Below are 18,350 nucleotides of genomic sequence, written 5' to 3'. Positions count from 1 at the left end.
CAGATGAATTTCAACTTTATTTTAGGTCACTTAGATGGATTCTGTCTATCTTTCCCGTTATACATGCTAACAATACTCGAGGCCAAAAATGTAGGGAAATAAATTAGTCAATTTGTGTAATAGACTATTGTTAATTAGAACAATAATGGTGATTGCTTTATCACACTTTTATTTGAAATGATCATGGTTTTGAAGTTGTAATATTTGTCAACAAAAAATTGTTTTTTTACCAGATTCTGACAAAATCCCTAAAAAATAATTTAGCTTTAACAACATTAAAAGTACAACACTTTTTTCCCCAACATACTCATTTATAATGTTGTAAAGGGCATATTTTAATGACATCATTATACAAAAACATATAAGGTGTAAGCTTCTGTCACATATTTGTGTTTAAATATTGTTAAAAAGCATAAAATTAAAATAAAAAGTGCTGTTTTCTGCAAACTGTCAAATATTTATGTCACTTGTGGTAACGTTTATTTTGAATTGTGGCTGCCCCACATGCACTTTTTTTTAATAAGCATTCTTGAAATATATTCACAATCATATTCCAAAATCAACGAATATCCTCTATATCATATTCAATACACTTTATAAAGAATAAAACTACAACTTTTAGCAACAATTTGTGGATAGTTGAAGCATCCAGACGGCTTTATCAGTAATTGACAATTACAAATACACACACAAACAGTAAGCCCTTACAAGCTATGCACACAAAGAGCCTGTGTATGAGGTCCCAACTACTGCAAAATACACACACAAACAGTAAGCCTTTACCAGCTATGCACACAAAGAGCCTGTGTATAAGGTCTCCACTACTGCTGAATACTCACACAAACAGTAAGCCCTTACCAGCTATGCACACAAAGAGCCTGTGTATAAGGTCTCCACTACTGTTGAATACACACACAAACAGTAAGCCCTTACCAGCTATGCACACAAAGAGCCTGTGTATAAGGTCTCCACTACTGCTGAATACTCACACAAACAGTAAGCCCTTACCAGCTATGCACACAAAGAGCCTGTGTATAAGGTCTCCACTATGTTGAATACACACACAAACAGTAAGCCCTTACCAGCTATGCACACAAAGAGCCTGTGTATGAGGTCACAAATGATGCAAAATACACACACAAACAGTAAGCCCTTACCAGCTATGCACACAAAGAGCCTGTGTATGAGGTCCCCACTACTGTTGAATACTCACACAAACAGTAAGCCCTTACCAGCTATGCACACAAAGAGCCTGTGTATAAGGTCCCCACTACTGCTGAATACACACACAAACAGTAAGCCCTTACCAGCTATGCACACAAAGAGCCTGTGTATGAGGTCTCCACTACTGTTGAATACTCACACAAACAGTAAGCCCTTACCAGCTATGCACACAAAGAGCCTGTGTATAAGGTCCCCACTACTGCTGAATACACACACAAACAGTAAGCCCTTACCAGCTATGCACACAAAGAGCCTGTGTATGAGGTCCCCACTACTGCTGAATACTCACACAAACAGTAAGCCCTTACCAGCTATGCACACAAAGAGCCTGTGTATGAGGTCCCCACTACTGCAAAATACACACACAAACAGTAAGCCCTTACCAGCTATGCACACAAAGAGCCTGTGTATGAGGTCCCCACTACTGCAAAATACACACACAAACAGTAAGCCCTTACCAGCTATGCACACAAAGAGCCTGTGTATGAGGTCCCCACTACTGCTGAATACACACACAAACAGTAAGCCCTTACCAGCTATGCACACAAAGAGCCTGTATATGAGGTCCCCACTACTGCAAAATACACACACAAACAGTAAGCCCTTACCAGCTATGCACACAAAGAGCCTGTGTATGAGGTCCCCACTACTGCAAAATACACACACAAACAGTAAGCCCTTACCAGCTATGCACACAAAGAGCCTGTATATGAGGTCCCCACTACTGCTGAATACACACACAAACAGTAAGCCCTTACCAGCTATGCACACAAAGAGCCTGTGTATGAGGTCCCAAATGATGCAAAATACACACAAAAACGGTGAGCCCTTACCAGCTATGCACACAAAGAGCCTGTGTATGAGGTCCCCACTACTGCAAAATACACACACAAACAGTAAGCCCTTACCAGCTATGCACACAAAGAGCCTGTGTATGAGGTCCCCACTACTGCTGAATACACACACAAACAGTAAGCCCTTACCAGCTATGCACACAAAGAGCCTGTATATGAGGTCCCCACTACTGCAAAATACACACACAAACAGTAAGCCTTTACCAGCTATGGACACAAAGAGCCTGTGTATGAGTTCCCCACTACTGCTGAATACTCACACAAACAGTAAGCCCTTACCAGCTATGCACACAAAGAGCCTGTGTATAAGGTCTCCACTACTGCTGAATACACACACAAACAGTAAGCCCTTACCAGCTATGCACACAAAGAGCCTGTGTATGAGGTCCCCACAACTGCAAAATACACACACAAACAGTAAGCCCTTACCAGCTATGCACACAAAGAGCCTGTGTATGAGGTCCCAAATGATGCAAAATACACACACAAACAGTAAGCCCTTACCAGCTATGCACACAAAGAGCCTGTGTATGAGGTCTCCACTACTGCTGAATACTCACACAAACAGTAAGCCCTTACAAGCTAGGCACACAAAGAGCCTGTGTATGAGGTCTCCACTACTGCTGAATACACACACAAACAGTAAGCCCTTACCAGCTATGCACACAAAGAGCCTGTGTATGAGGTCCCCACAACTGCAAAATACACACACAAACAGTAAGCCCTTACCAGCTATGCACACAAAGAGCCTGTGTATGAGGTCCCAAATGATGCAAAATACACACACAAACAGTAAGCCCTTACCAGCTATGCACACAAAGAGCCTGTGTATGAGGTCTCCACTACTGCTGAATACTCACACAAACAGTAAGCCCTTACAAGCTAGGCACACAAAGAGCCTGTGTATGAGGTCTCCACTACTGCTGAATACTCACACAAACAGTAAGCCCTTACCAGCTATTCACACAAAGAGCCTGTGTATGAGGTCCCCACTACTGTTGAATACTCACACAAACAGTAAGCCCTTACCAGCTATGCACACAAAGAGCCTGTGTATAAGGTCCCCACTACTGCTGAATACACACACAAACAGTAAGCCCTTACCAGCTATGCACACAAAGAGCCTGTGTATGAGGTCCCCACAACTGCAAAATACACACACAAACAGTAAGCCCTTACCAGCTATGCACACAAAGAGCCTGTGTATAAGGTCTCCACTACTGCTGAATACTCACACAAACAGTAAGCCTTTACCAGCTATGCACATAAAGAGCCTGTATATGAGGTCTCCACTACTGCTGAATACTCACACAAACAGTAAGCCCTTACAAGCTAGGCACACAAAGAGCCTGTGTATGAGGTCTCCACTACTGCTGAATACACACACAAACAGTAAGCCCTTACCAGCTATGCACACAAAGAGCCTGTGTATGAGGTCCCCACTACTGCTGAATACTCACACAAACAGTAAGCCCTTACCAGCTATGCACACAAAGAGCCTGTGTATAAGGTCTCCACTACTGCTGAATACACACACAAACAGTAAGCCCTTACCAGCTATGCACACAAAGAGCCTGTGTATGAGGTCCCCACAACTGCAAAATACACACACAAACAGTAAGCCCTTACCAGCTATGCACATAAAACCTGTGTATGAGGTCCCCACTACTGCAAAATACACACACAAACAGTAAGCCCTTACCAGCTATGCACACAAAGAGCCTGTGTATAAGGTCTCCACTACTGCGGAATCGAGAGCGGGCCTCTTTCCGGGACGCAGCCTCCGCAGCTCGTATCGCCAGGGCGATCTCCTCCTCATCGTTCATCTCAGAATTGCACGAGCTGGTCTCACTGCCCGCACAACTGCTGTATGTGGGAGACATGCAAAAAGGACACTACTCTATTAGGCCAAGTAGGATTTGTCAGTCCCCATATAATCCATTTGTTTGGCCACATAGTTTCTTACAAATAACACTTTTTGTTTATTGGACAATGTGGCGGCCAAAAAAAGAGGTATAAAAAAGACAGATCAAAAGATAAAACAAAAACAAGACCTATCCCAAGACAGCAAGCCCAACTGTTCTTATACTTTCATAGTATTTTTGTACATTTTATGTCCATTATCTGAGACACACTTGAAGTTGAATATCATCAACAGTAATACATTGTTTGTAAACTAAATCTGAAAATGGATAAATTTAAACAAGAAATGTGACCATGCCAAGACACAAAATTTTAATAGATCAGTATTGATCTGTGACAACATGAAGTACAGTTACTTAAAACACCTGTACATGGGTATTCTGCCTGCATGAGCACTGCTTGACTTATAACTCCAAATTTTGTCAAAATCACAAAATGCATGAATGAAAGGTATGAAAGCTGCAGTGCACTTGTATTAAATTTTACAGAATGGCATCGAAAATAAGGGACATGCACATAGACAATTGTTTTATACCCATTGTCAAATAAAGTGTTTTTCTAAAGAAACCATTAACAAAACAATAACAATAGGGCCAAGATGGCCCTAGTTTGCTCACCTGAGAGAAGTCACTTCATTTAATCTTTACCAAACGTCAAACTTGACCTAGATATTGTCCAGACAAACATCCTGGTCAAAATTCATCATTTTTGAACCAAAACTCAGGTGTATGGAGTGTTTTTTGGTATTATATTTTACCTGGTGACCTATATTTTGAGTTGACCCACCTTACCAAACATCAAACTTTGCTTACAAAAATAAATATTTTTACCAAGATTCATAAAATCTGAAACAAAATTGTGACCCCTAGAGGACCTTTACAAGGATTTTGTATAATATAATGAAGATATGGACAATCTTAGGGCAATAATAATGGCATTAATTATGTGATTTTGCTCATTATCAAACTTGACTGAGATCTTTCAGCAACTTTCATAAAGAATGCTTGAGAAGTGTGAATGCTAGAGTGTTTAAAAACCAAATGTTGACGAACGGACGGCGGACAAAGACCAATTCTAAAACCTCACCTGAGTAATCAGGTGAGATAAAAAGTGTGTTTCACCGATCTGAGCCATTTTTCAACTTGTCCAAGAAATCAATGATACCAATGTATTGACTAAGTTTCACGATGATTAGGCAGCCATGTTTATTGATCCATCAGGACCATTTGCAAACTCATCTGAGATATATATAAAACCAATCTTTTGACCAAGTTTCATAATGATTGGGCAAAAAATGTGACTTCTAGTGTTCACAAGTTTCAAAGTTTCACTATATATAAATATAAGGAAACTGCCCCCCCCCCCCGGCAGACATGCTATTCAACTGACCTGAACTATTTTCCAACTCAACTCTCTACAAGCTTTTTCTTTTTTTTTTTGACCTGGTGACCTAGTTTTTGACCCAGCATGACCCAGTTTCGAACTCGACCGAAATTTCATTGGGACATAGCTTCTGACCAAGTTTCATGAAGATCGGACAATAAATGTGGCCTCTAGAGTGTTTACGAACAAATCTTATTGGACGTACGACGGACAAAGACCGGTCACAAAAGCTCACCTGAGCAATCAGGTGAGCTAAAAATCAAAAGATGTACTTCCTTAAGTTGTTAAATGTAACATCCATCTTGTTTAAGGAGCAAAATCTTTTCAAATAGAGTCTTTGCAAAAGATTGATAAAACCTACCAGCACTGTTCAGAATCACAGTCACAGCTGATACTGGAGGCTGTTCTCTGAGAGCTTGAGCAACTGGTAACACTGCATTCCTCATCACAGGCTACACTGTCACAACACTCATTTGAAGCATCACCATTCACACTACCCCCTTTATTATCACATTTCGTCTGCAAAGCTTTGGATTCAGACATGCAGCTTCCTTCAGTGTAAGATGTACTCGAATGTTCTGATGTCATGTCATCTTTGTTATCAGTTTGAGCACCAATTTCACAAGAAATGTTCTCAACAGAGTCTCTCTTCTCGTGAGTAGTTGATATGCCCCTTGGTTTATTTTGAGCAGTTGAACTCTGTGAGGTTGACGGCAATGATAAGTCTATATCTACATCGCTCGTCCCTGCTGAACAATTTTGATTTGATATTGACGCTAAGGCAGATTCCCTACTGGAATGTCGATGCCGCCGCCCAACCCTGTCAGTGCGTTTAACTTTAGAAACAACTTTATTAATGGGACACACGTGCACCTCACGATCAGGCATTGTCATTGTGGCAAGAGATTCGTTGACAAAGTCTGAAACACTCTCCACATGTACGCCAGTGTCAGACAATGTGCTATCACTTGATATGGAGCCTGAAGACTGCCTCTCCAATTCATAGTCTGGTGTCATGGTGATACGGGGCAAAGCAAACTGCACATTATACTGCCAGCTAAACTGTCTGTCTAGCAAAGAGGCTGGTCTACTAGAGGCAGATTCTCTATTCTGATCAGTTTCAGTGTCATTCACTTGGCTGTCTGCATTTTCAGTTCCCAAGTTAATTTCAATATTTGATCCAGTAAAGCCATTTTCGCCTTGTCTATCTACTAAATTATCACTCTGAATACTAACTTCAGTGTTAAGCACACTAAACATGTTTGTGTTTAAATTTTCTTCGTTTTTATTTCTTGTATTTTCTGAACTAATGTTAGTCTGTGATGGCAAGAATTCAATGACACTGTCAGCCATTGCATTAGTGGACTCACAAATCAAGTCATAATTCGAACTGCACAGATCACCATTTGAAGCACTAGATTCACACTGTGATTCAGTCCCAACAACTATCGAGTCACTTATTGCACCAGTCATTTCCGTATCACACAAAGTCGATTCACAAGTAGATATGTCACAATCACAAAAGGCTTTGGTGAGTTTGTTGTCAACGTCAGCATCCATAGTCCCATGGTCACAAAGCGATTCAATACCAGCTTCATTGCCAAGCAATTCGATACCAGCTTCATTGCCAATGTCGCCAGCTGGTGAGACTGGGAAGTCAGCAGGCACTGTATCCTGTGTGCTAGCATTCTCACTCTGCAGACCCGAATCTTGCGACTCGGACTTATTCAAGTTCATATTCAAACATATTAGATCAACATCATCACAGTGCTCTCCCATGATTGTGGACGATGGCGAAAGCTGTCCGAAATCTGGAGCATCTAGAAGTTCATTCACTGGAGTCACAGGGCTACCAGAGCAGGAAGAATGGTCAAGCAGATCTGAACCAATCTGATCGACCGTTACTGAGACGATGCCTTCACCCCCTTCATGAAAGCCCTGGTCAATTTGAGAGGAGGCTTCTGATTGACTGGCCACTGAGTGTGTGGAAGAGGTCTCTGGTTCTTCAGAACTGCACAGGGACTTCTCAAGCATTGAAAGCTCTGAACTGCTCAATGTGTGCAGCAGTTCTCTACAAAAAACAAAAGGGAAATACTAAACAATCTGTTAAGTAACACAATATTGTTGGAAAATTTAAATATATTTATGAAATTCACTTATTTGAGTAAACAAATTTATTTCTTCAGGGCATTTACCAAATAAAAAAACTGATTTTGTTTTATTATAATATCATTTAAGTCTTATATTTTAAATACAGCTTAATACAATTTTTTTTGGAGAACAAAAACTTATAGACCTGAATAGAAATACTTACAGTAAAATCAATACTCAAAATCAATGAATATTTTTCACAAAATATTTCATAAATAAAGTTAACCAAAAACAAGATTTGTCTGTGAAACACTATGTCCTCCTAATATATATTTGACCTTTGACCTTGAAGGATGACCTTGACCTTTCACCACTCAAAATGTGCAGCTCCATGAGATACACATGCATGCCAAATATCAAGTTGCTTTCTTCAATATTGCATAAGTGTACATAAAATGAGCAATTTTGACCGATATATTTGACCTTTAACCTTGAAGATTGACCTTGACCTGTCACCACTCAAAATGTACAGCTCCATGAGATACACATGCATGCCAATTATGAAGTTGCTATCTTCAATATTGCAAAAGTTATAGCAAATGTTAAAGTTTGATGCAAACCAGCAAACCAACAAACAGGGCATAAACAATATGTCCCCCACTTTAGTGGTGGGGGCCATAAAAAATAAGTGTTTCTTATAGTTATAGCCAAAATTTCAACGCTACATGTGGTATGGTAACAAAGATTGAACGAAATACAAAATACTCATTTATATTTTTTGTGGCACAACATATTTAATTTTTTTAATTTCCTGCAATGATATCTAATTATACGACGCACAAACACTAACATGGTACATGGCCATGTGTTGAATATATTGTCCCACAAAAAACAAAAAAGAGCATTTTATATCTTGTTAAATATATGTTGTACGAAATATTCAATTTGCTTTTAAGTGTTCATAAGCTTTTAAATAATTTTTATAATGTAGAAATGTATATACTTGCCACACCTCTTCAGCAACATAAAGCATATGATCTGTTCTTAATTCTGCCCGTTGTTAATCTCATATACACTTACTAAACTGAATAATAAAGTACATCCAACATGCATGTATAGTCATCGATTCAAATCATGACACACACACACACAAACACTTGTCCGCAAATCTTTACCTGATTTTCTGCAGCAGTGTCTGAAAAGGCCGGTACATTTCTGACATGCTAGTTGGCTCCATGTCCGGATTCAAAGGACCATTGGGGTAAATCAGCAGCCCGCTATAAGGAAAGGGCCTATTTACCGACCACTATGCACACTTTACATGGATGAATGAATAAATACATTTCTTAAATCATTTTTATATAATACACTAAAACGTTTTAAGCTGTTTTTCATTTAACAAGACTATTGCCATGCAATATATGTCCCCTACCAAGCTGATATAATTTTGTTTTTAAATATTTGTTGCCATAGTAACAAGAATTTTTGACGTAGGAACAAAATGAAATGAAGTGCATAAAGTCCATATTGCCATCTACATGTATCCATGTTTTAAGTTTCATGAAAAAATATGAAGAACTTTTAAAGTTATGGCAGGATCCAGAAAAGTATGAAGGACTGACAGACAGACAGACAGACACACAGAGCGCAAACCATAAGTCCCCTCCAGTGAAACCGGTAGGGGACAATAAAAACTGTAAGGTCCTTAACAGAAAAATTAGCAAATGCACGACAACCTTGAATCCACAATATTCTTGGTCAGTATGAGCACAGAAAACATTAATAACAGATGCTTAAGAAGACAACACAGCAGTAGGTTGTATACCAAGCGTTCTTCGAGAACAAGAATTTAATTGGAAACAAATATTAATCATGCCATATAAAACAACTATTGATAGCACACTGAGAAATTTTCAATATTAATATGTTCATAGAATAATAGCTACAAATAAATACCTTTTTAAATGCAACCTATCCAACACAAATTTATGTGATATATGCAGCGAGCACATTGAAACAATAGAACACCTTTTCTGGGAGTGCAAACATATTCAAATTCTATGGAACCAGTTAACAACATTTCTAGAGAACCAACAATTAAAATTAAAACTGCCTCTCTTAAATATCAGTTTCGGTGTGAATAATTTTAAAATACCAGAAATTAACCACATTATTATATTAATGAAATATTTTATATTTAGCTTCAAATATAAAAAACAAATACCTACTTTCAACTGTTTTATAAACTATTTAAAACTAAAGATCCAAATTGAAAAAGAAATAGCCCTCAATAATGATAAACTTCATATTTTTTAACAAAAATGGAAACGCATAAACTTTCATAACCCAGTCCAGTTGTCTTCTACTTAACTCTACGCAACTCATCTATAGGACTGATTATTACATTTAAAAATAACAGCATACACCACATGCAACCAAAGCAAAAAACACACAGTATATCCTAGCATATCATGTATAATATGTGTTTGACATAATTACTGTTGTATTATACCACTTTTGTTCTTGCTTATGCAAATATTAACATTGTATGTTTTATATCGAATAAAAAAAAAAAGGTTGTATACCAGACGATGGCCAGTCGTGGAATGGTGAACATCAGGGCGGGATCACAGTCATCTATCATGTCCTGGCTAAGAAGGTTCACCTTCAATGCCCTGAATAACACAATAAATGTGTCTTGTTCTGAGAAAATTGGGCTTAATGCATGTGTGTAAAGTTTCGTCCCAGATTAGCCTGTGTAGTCCACACAGGCTAATCAGGGACAACACTTTCCCTTTTATGGTATTTTTCGTTTAAAGGAAGTCCCTTCTTACCGAAAAATCTTGTTTAGGCGGAAAGTGTCGTCAGAACACTTTACGCACATGCATTATGATGTAAGATTTAACAGGTAATACAAACTCCAAAAATGATCTTAATTTTGGGGGGGAAAAATATCCAACTTTTGAGATACAAAGCTTACCCTTTAAATAATCATGTACCATAGCAACTGTTGTCAATTGATATCATTAACTATCATAAATGCATAAAAAGGGTCAGCCCTGTTAGCACCTATGGATAGATGGGTTTTATCAAAGATCAGGATTTAAAAAATTGCCTAACCATAATAATTATCACACTGATTTTATATTTATTGACCTGGATTGCCAGTCTGAGTCATACAAAAGATGAAACATAAAAGCTTTTATTACACTTTCCTTGCCATGAAATGTTTCAGTTTTTGTAAATGCTATTCAAATTAACAAGACTTTGATTTGTACTTTTGAATGGCAGTGAACAATTGATTAAATACAGGGAAAGGTCTGACAACAATCTTTAAGTCCATGTTGGTATCAGTAGGACAAAATGAGAGTTGTCCCCCAAAAAAGCACGCTGCACTTTCCATCTGCTTTGATAGTGCAATCAACATTTTCTGTCAGTTATCCAATGTAATGTATGTGAAGACATTATAAATATTCAATGCCTGAAATAGTTGCATAATACGGTATTGGACCAAATAATTGTTCTCAGAATGGACCTTTTAAAATGTTCAATATAGTAGTCACTTTGAGTACAAAGCTGAGTGACTGAAAAAGGGCAAGATTTTCCCTGAGAAATTAGCTGGGAATAGCAAATCAAGTTAATAATACAAGAAAAAGGCAATAAATTCTTATATACTTGATATATGGAAAATATTTACACTTTTTGTCATTGGGAAAAAAACAACATCAGTGTACGTTACTAAATCACCACCATTACTGATCGCCTACATCCCAGCCATCACTGGTTAACTCAATCCCAGGGCTACCCACCTGTGCACTGTCTCTGAGAAGAGCACCGTGACCTCCTGCAGCATGTCATACTCCTTCATGGTCTTCACAGGCACCATGGCGCTTACGTAGCTAAGCTCAAACTCCGCAAACAGCTTGTCAAATATCACCAGCGCTTCCTTGATCTGAAACACAAAGGAGACATTGAAATGTGTGTTGTTGAAAACCACGTTCGGAAGTGCTTCCTTAATCTGAAACACTAACAAGAGGGCCAAGATGGCCCTAGTTCGCTCACCTGAGAGGAGTCGGTCATTCAATCTTTACCAAACGTCAAACTTGACCTAGATATTGTCCAGACAAACATCCTGGTCAAGTTTCATCATTATTGAACCAAAACTCTGGCATATGGAGTGTTTTTGTTTTTGTAAGATTTGACCCTGGTGACCTATATTATGAGTTGACGTCCCCTTACCAAACCAAGAATCATAAAATCGGAAACAAAATTGTGACCTCTAGAGTGTTTACAAGGATTTTGTATAATATAATGAAAATTTGGACAATCTAAGGGCAATAATTATGGCATTAATTACGTGATATACAACCAATCTTTGTACCAAGTTTCATGATGATTGGGCAAAAAATGTGATTTCTAATGTGTTCACAAGCTTTTTTCACTATATAAATATAAGAAAACTGCCCCCCCCCCCCCCCCTCCCCGCAGCCATGTCATTCAACTGACCGGAACCATTTTCAAACTCAACTCTCATATCAAGAAAACAAATGTTATGACCAAATGTGACTTCTAGAGTGGTCACATGTTTTCACTATATACATATAGAGAAAAATGCCCCGCCCACTGGCGGCCATGTTTTTTCACCGATCTGGACCATTTTCAAACTCGTCCCAGATATCAATAAAACCAATGTTTTGACCAACTTTCATGATGATTGGGCAAAAATTGTGACTTCTAGAGTGTTTACAAGGTTTCTCTATAGCCAAATAAGGAAAACTGTCCCCCCCCCCCTCCCCGGCAGCCATGTTATTCAACGGACCGGAACCATTTTCGAACTCAACTTTCATATCATACTAGTAACAAATATTTTGACCAAATTTCATGAAAATTGGACCAAAAATGTGACTTCTAGAGTGTTCACATGTTTTCACTATATACATACATGTAAAGAGAAAAATGCCCCGCCCACTGGCAGCCTTGTTTTTTCACCGATCTGGACCTTTTTCCAACTCGTCCGAGCTATCAGTAAAACCAATGTTTTGACCAACTTTCATGATGATTGGGCAAAAATTGTTACTTCTAGAGTGTTTACAAGGTTTCTCTATAGCCAAATAAGGAAAACTGCACCCCCCCCCGGCAGCCATGTTATTCAACTGACCGGAACCATTTACAAACTCAACTCTCATTTCAAGTAAACAAATGTTCTGACCAAATTTCATGAAAATTGGGCAAAAAATGTGACTTCTAGAGTGTTCACATGTTTTCACTATATACATATATAGAACAAGGGACAAAATTGTCACAAAACCAGGTTTTAATTGTGAAAAAAAAATCTGATAAAGGGAGAAAACTCAAACTGAACTTTTGAAATGAACAAACAAAATTAACCCCCTTTGTAAGTTTGTTTTTTAAAAAAATCTATTTTTAGTCGTGGCGACCTTGACATTGGAGATATTGACGTGATTCTTTCGTGCGACACACCGTCCCATGATGGTGAACAAATGTGCCAAATGATTTTAAAATCTCACAATGAATGACATAGTTATGGCCAGGACAAGCTCATTTATGGCCATTTTTGACCTTTGAACTCAAAGTGTGACCTTGACCTTAGAGATATCGACGTAATTATTTCGCGCGACACACCGTCCAATGATGGTGAACAAATGTGCCAAATGATTTTAAAATCTGACAATGAACGACATAGTTATGGCCCGGACAAGCTTGTTCCGCCCGCCCGCCCGCCAGCCAGCCAGCCCGCCCGCATTCGCCAATCTAATAACCAGTTTTTTACTTCGGAAAACCTGGTTAAAAATGCCCCGCCCACTGGCGGCCATGTTTTTTCAGCGATCTGGATCATTTTCAAACTCGTCCGAGAAATCAATAAAACCAATGTTTTGACCAACTTTCATGATGATTGGGCAAAAATTGTGACTTCTAGAGTGTTTACAAGGTTTCTCTATAGCCAAATAAGGAAAACTGCCCCCCCCCCCCCGGCAGCCATGTTTTTTAACTGACCGGAACCATTTTCGAACTCAACTCTCATACCAAGGAAACAAATGTTCTGACCAAATTTCACGAAAATTGGGCCAAAAATGTGACTTCTAGATTGTTCACATGTTTTCACTATATACATATAGAGAAAAATGCCCCGCCCACTGGCGGCCACGTATTTTCACCGATCTGGACCATTTTCGAACTCGTCGGTGATATCAATAAAACCAATGTTTTGACCAACTTTCATGATGATTGGGCAAAAACTGTGACTTCTAGAGTGTTAACAAGGTTTCTCTATAGCCAAATAAGGAAAACTGCCCCGCCCACTGGCGGCCATGTTTTTCAACGGACCAGAACCACTTTTGAACTCGACCAACATATCATTAAGGCAAACATTTTGACAAAGTTACATGAAGATTGGGCATGAAATGTGACTTCTACAGTGTTTACAAGGTTTTTCTTTTTTTGACCTAGTGACCCAGTTTTTGACCCGGCACAACCCAGTTTCAAACTCGGCCGAGATTTTATTGGGGCAAAGCTTTTGACCAAGTTTCATGAAGATCCGACATGAAATGTGGCCTCTAGAGTGTTAACGAGCAAATGTTTACGGACGGACGGACGGACATAGGACGGACAAAGACAGGTCAGAAAAGCTCACCTGAGCAATCAGGTGAGCTAAAAAGACATTAAAATGTATAATGTTGCTTGCGCACCAGCTTCAAGCTATTATAGATTTGTGCCCATGCCACCTTTGATAGAGGAAAGGCACCAGAGACAGGGACTATCCAGCATTTAATAGCTACATTTCTAGCAGACTTCATAAAGAACAGGCAAAATTCTACATCTAGATGTTTGTTTAAGCCTTTATTAGCAAAAAATACATAATTAATAAATATCATTCAAATACTTATGTGCTTCTCGAATACCTGTTTCTTAATTTTGATTGTGTCTTTATTACCACTTGTTACTAACACTCCATGCCACCTATGGTTTGTGAGTGCGCAGGATAGGTGTAGAAGAAATCGACCAGATCACCCTATTAATGTAATGACATTTTTCTGTTTTGTTTATCCCTTAGAGGGAACCAGGGTCTGTTATGAAGGGTATAATGCACTCAGACATGTGATGATCATAGTGCACAACAGAATCTTGTGTGACCGTTTTGACAATATTATATTAATGAATAACAGCATGTTACAGTGTCGAGTGATGACAGTAATTATAGTCTATGTTTCCTCAAGTGCTTCATGGTAGGTCTGTACATGTATGTATGTCTATGTTTAGAACAATTATCAATACATATTTATTTGATGCAATTTCACATGCGTTGAACATTTTCCCCATCACAATTTTTTATTTGTGTCACCAATGTTCAAAAGAACTTAAACTACCTTTTTTTATCTTGTATACTTGACTGACATCTTATTCGACATGTGTTTATTGACTTTGATGACCAAATATTCAAATACCAGTTTTGCTATTTGTTGCTTTCCCTAGATTTTATAGATATATACAGACAATAGCACATAACACTACACCACCCTTATAGGGACCATCAACCACGAATGACGAAAAAAGAAAAGTTTTTATTGATTAAAATATTAGACTGGTATATTACATTACTTGGAAAAAGTTGTCAAGTTTTCATATTTAGGATATTCGGTCATAAATTTTACTGGGTACAGGTACCAGGTAACTACCAGTTAACTATAAATAATGCCAGTAGATTAATCATCATCGTCGCATGGTAAACCGATGAATGCAAATTGTGCATGCATAGTGAACTGTATATATTTCATGTATAAAATGATCAATCTACTTGCGTTATTTATAGTGTGTATATCATTATGTCATGATATTTTAATCAACATAAACTAATAATTGTAAACACATACAGTATTTTAGAACTTTTCTTTTTTCATGATTCGTGGTTGACTGTCCCTTTAAAGATCACTGGTGCTGGTCTTGATACTACCCTGTCAACAAATGGCATGTAGTTACATTACTCCAGCTATGCCAAAATCCAATTGCACTGGACTCTGCCACCTTTAGTTCTCAAACTTCCCGTGATACTCCTGCCAAGCCCTTTATTGATCTTACCACATTATTGTTTAGCAAATTGTATAAGTAGTTTATATAAATGATCAAATTTGCAGATTGAAATTATTTAATTAATAATGGGAAAAAAATGCGTGTAGTGCAATAATAAACAACAAATGTCAAATTTGCAACTGGGATAGTAAGACTGCGCGCCTTGTTGTGCCTTTTTGACATTAAAAAGCACCCAGCCTATTTGAAATCTCAGCTGGACCACACGTAATACATTTTGTTATGCTTGCAGCTTATATCTGTACCTGATAATCATGGACTAAAGACAGAAGTATTACAAATAGAAATTATAGTATTGAATAACCAACAGCTGATCTTATTGTTACTCTTTTTTTACATATTTGTATATTGATTGAACAAGGACATAATTCTAATTGAAAACAAGTTCAACAAGAAATGTGTTCGTCAGAAACACTATTTTTCCTACTGCGCCGCTTTGATTTATTTTTAAAAATTTTTATCATTTAAATAATTCAGATAATTATCTCCCTTCAAAGCTTATTGCTTCCCTTGGATTTGTTTTTTTGACCTTTGACCTTGAAGGATGACCTTGACCTTTCACCACTCAAAATGTGCAGCTCCATGAGATACACATGCATGGCTAATATGAAATTGCTATCTTCAATATTGCAAAAGTTATGGCAAAATGTTGGGGCAAACAAACAAACAAACCAACGGACAGGGCAAAAACAATATGTCCCCCACTATAGTGGTGGGGGACATAAAAAGCTTTCAATTTCATTTTTAAAAGCTTTCAATTTAATTTTTAACAAGATGTGTTTGTGAAACACTATGTCCCCGTAAATAGTTTGACCTTGAAGGATGACCTTGACCTTTCACCACTCAAAATGTGCAGCTCCATGAGATACACATGCATGTCAAATATAAAATTGCTAGCTTCAATATTGCAGAAGTGACATTACATGAGCAATTTTGACCCATATATTTGACCTTGAAGGATGACCTTGACCTTTCACCACTCAAAATGTGCAGCTCCATGAGATACACATGCATGCCAAATATCAAGTTGCTATCTTCAATATTGCAAAAGTACTCATAAAATGAGCGATTTCGGCCACATATATTTGACCTCTGACCTTGAAGGATGACCTTGACCTTTCACCACTCAAAATGTGCAGCTCCATGAGATACACATGCATGCCAAATATCAAGTTGCTATCTTGAATATTGAAATATTGCAAAAGTGTACATTAAATGAGCGATTTTGACCCATATATTTGACCTTTGACCTTGAAGGATGACCTTGACCTTTCACCACTCAAAATGTGCAGCTCCATGAGATACATATGCATGCCAAATATCAAGTTGCTATCTTTAATATTGCAAAAGTTATTGCAAATGTTAAAGTTGGCGCAAACCAACCAACAGACCAACCAACAGACCAACAGACAGGGCAAAAACATAGTAGTGGGGGACATAAAAATTGTATCAGTTACTCACCCTGTCTGTGTATTCTGTACATGTTTTAAGGCACTGATCCCTGAGTATGGACCTGAGGCTGTCTAGGTTCTTCGTCAAGGCCCTGGCCAATGGCCGCATACTGGCACTCTCCACTTCTCGATTCAAAATACTTGACCCAGCAGCAAGACACTGTAAGATACAACACAAATAATAGATTAATGAAAACTGTGTTACTAAAAACAAAAATGTGGTCAGCTTTAAGTTTGTTATTATGGCATTAATGATTCACATTCCATATTCCCACACTTAAATAAGAGTTATAGGCTTCTGAAAGCAAGAAACATCAAAAACTATTTAAATTTCACAGAGCTCCAGATAACTTTTCTGAGTAATTGGGTAAATACATTATGTACCCACTACTTTTGAGTTCAATTGGGTATTTTCATTTTCAATTGGGTACAAAAAGTTGGTACCCACTACTTTACTTGACAATTGGGTATTTTTGTATTAAAATTGGGTATTTTCATTGTCTTAAATTCTCAAATGCTTACCTGAATGAGCTAGTTGAAGTTCCACTTTTAATTGATAAGTTTCAGAGATCTTGTGTAATTCTGTAGATGTATCCATAATATACAGTCTTGATTTAAAAAAAAGTTTGACGATTCTTTCCATTAGTTTTCTTACAATTTAAGCACTGTCAGCACTTGCCTCCTACACAATATCTTCAAAAATTAGTTTCACTATATTTTCCGCTTCTGATTTTGTGTTGCTCGCGGTCAAATAACTTAAAATTGTTTTTTTGTGCCTGGGATACGATATTTCCCTTTTATGGCCTCGCGGTTTTGACATTTTGACAACAATAATACGTAGTTACATAGAGGCTTTCTTCCGTACATATTATTTTGCTGAAGGTTATTCTGAAGGTTGGACGAAGCGGAAAGAATCCGGGTACCCGGGTATTTCCGGGACAGATTTACTAGTTACGCAGGGAAAAATACGATATGCGTAATCAGCAATTTCAATTGGGTTTCGGTACGCAGAGTTCAATTTTTCTATGCGTAATCGGCAATTTTACATTGGGTATTTACGCAAATACGCACCTTATCTGTAGCTATGATTTCAGGAGAAAAAATTTAGAACAATAAATAAGATTTTATGGGAAGTGCTATTCAACAAACACCATGATCTTACTTTCATGAAACAGAAATAAAAAGAAAAGCAAGAGCAACACAATCTTTTCAAAGACAACACACTCGACTATTGTTCGCTTCCGTATTACAATGTACATTTTCATTTTATTACATGATATAATGGTCACAGAGACATTTATGAAGTCAAATGTCTGTATTA

The 18,350-nt window shown here is 37.9% G+C and overlaps 1 protein-coding gene across 1 annotated transcript in view; it reads right to left on the bottom strand.

Moving 5' to 3' along the window:
* Window positions 1-18,350, bottom strand: part of LOC127857833 (lateral signaling target protein 2-like) — a 28,451-nt gene that overhangs the window by 6,781 nt on the left and 3,320 nt on the right. Inside the window, exons 3-8 of the mRNA XM_052394515.1 lie at window positions 17,040-17,189; window positions 11,285-11,427; window positions 10,061-10,150; window positions 8,651-8,752; window positions 5,746-7,455; window positions 3,781-3,944 (exon numbers count right to left, since the gene is read on the bottom strand). Of these exons, the coding sequence (XP_052250475.1) occupies window positions 3,781-3,944; window positions 5,746-7,455; window positions 8,651-8,752; window positions 10,061-10,150; window positions 11,285-11,427; window positions 17,040-17,189 (2,359 nt within the window). The remainder of the gene's footprint in view (window positions 1-3,780; window positions 3,945-5,745; window positions 7,456-8,650; window positions 8,753-10,060; window positions 10,151-11,284; window positions 11,428-17,039; window positions 17,190-18,350) is intronic.

The sequence above is a fragment of the Dreissena polymorpha genome, chromosome 14 (genome assembly GCF_020536995.1).
Source record: "Dreissena polymorpha isolate Duluth1 chromosome 14, UMN_Dpol_1.0, whole genome shotgun sequence".
In the NCBI taxonomy this organism is placed as follows: domain Eukaryota; kingdom Metazoa; phylum Mollusca; class Bivalvia; order Myida; family Dreissenidae; genus Dreissena; species Dreissena polymorpha.
The sequence above is the reverse complement of the archived record's forward strand: the minus strand, read 5'-3'. Positions and strand labels throughout refer to the sequence as shown.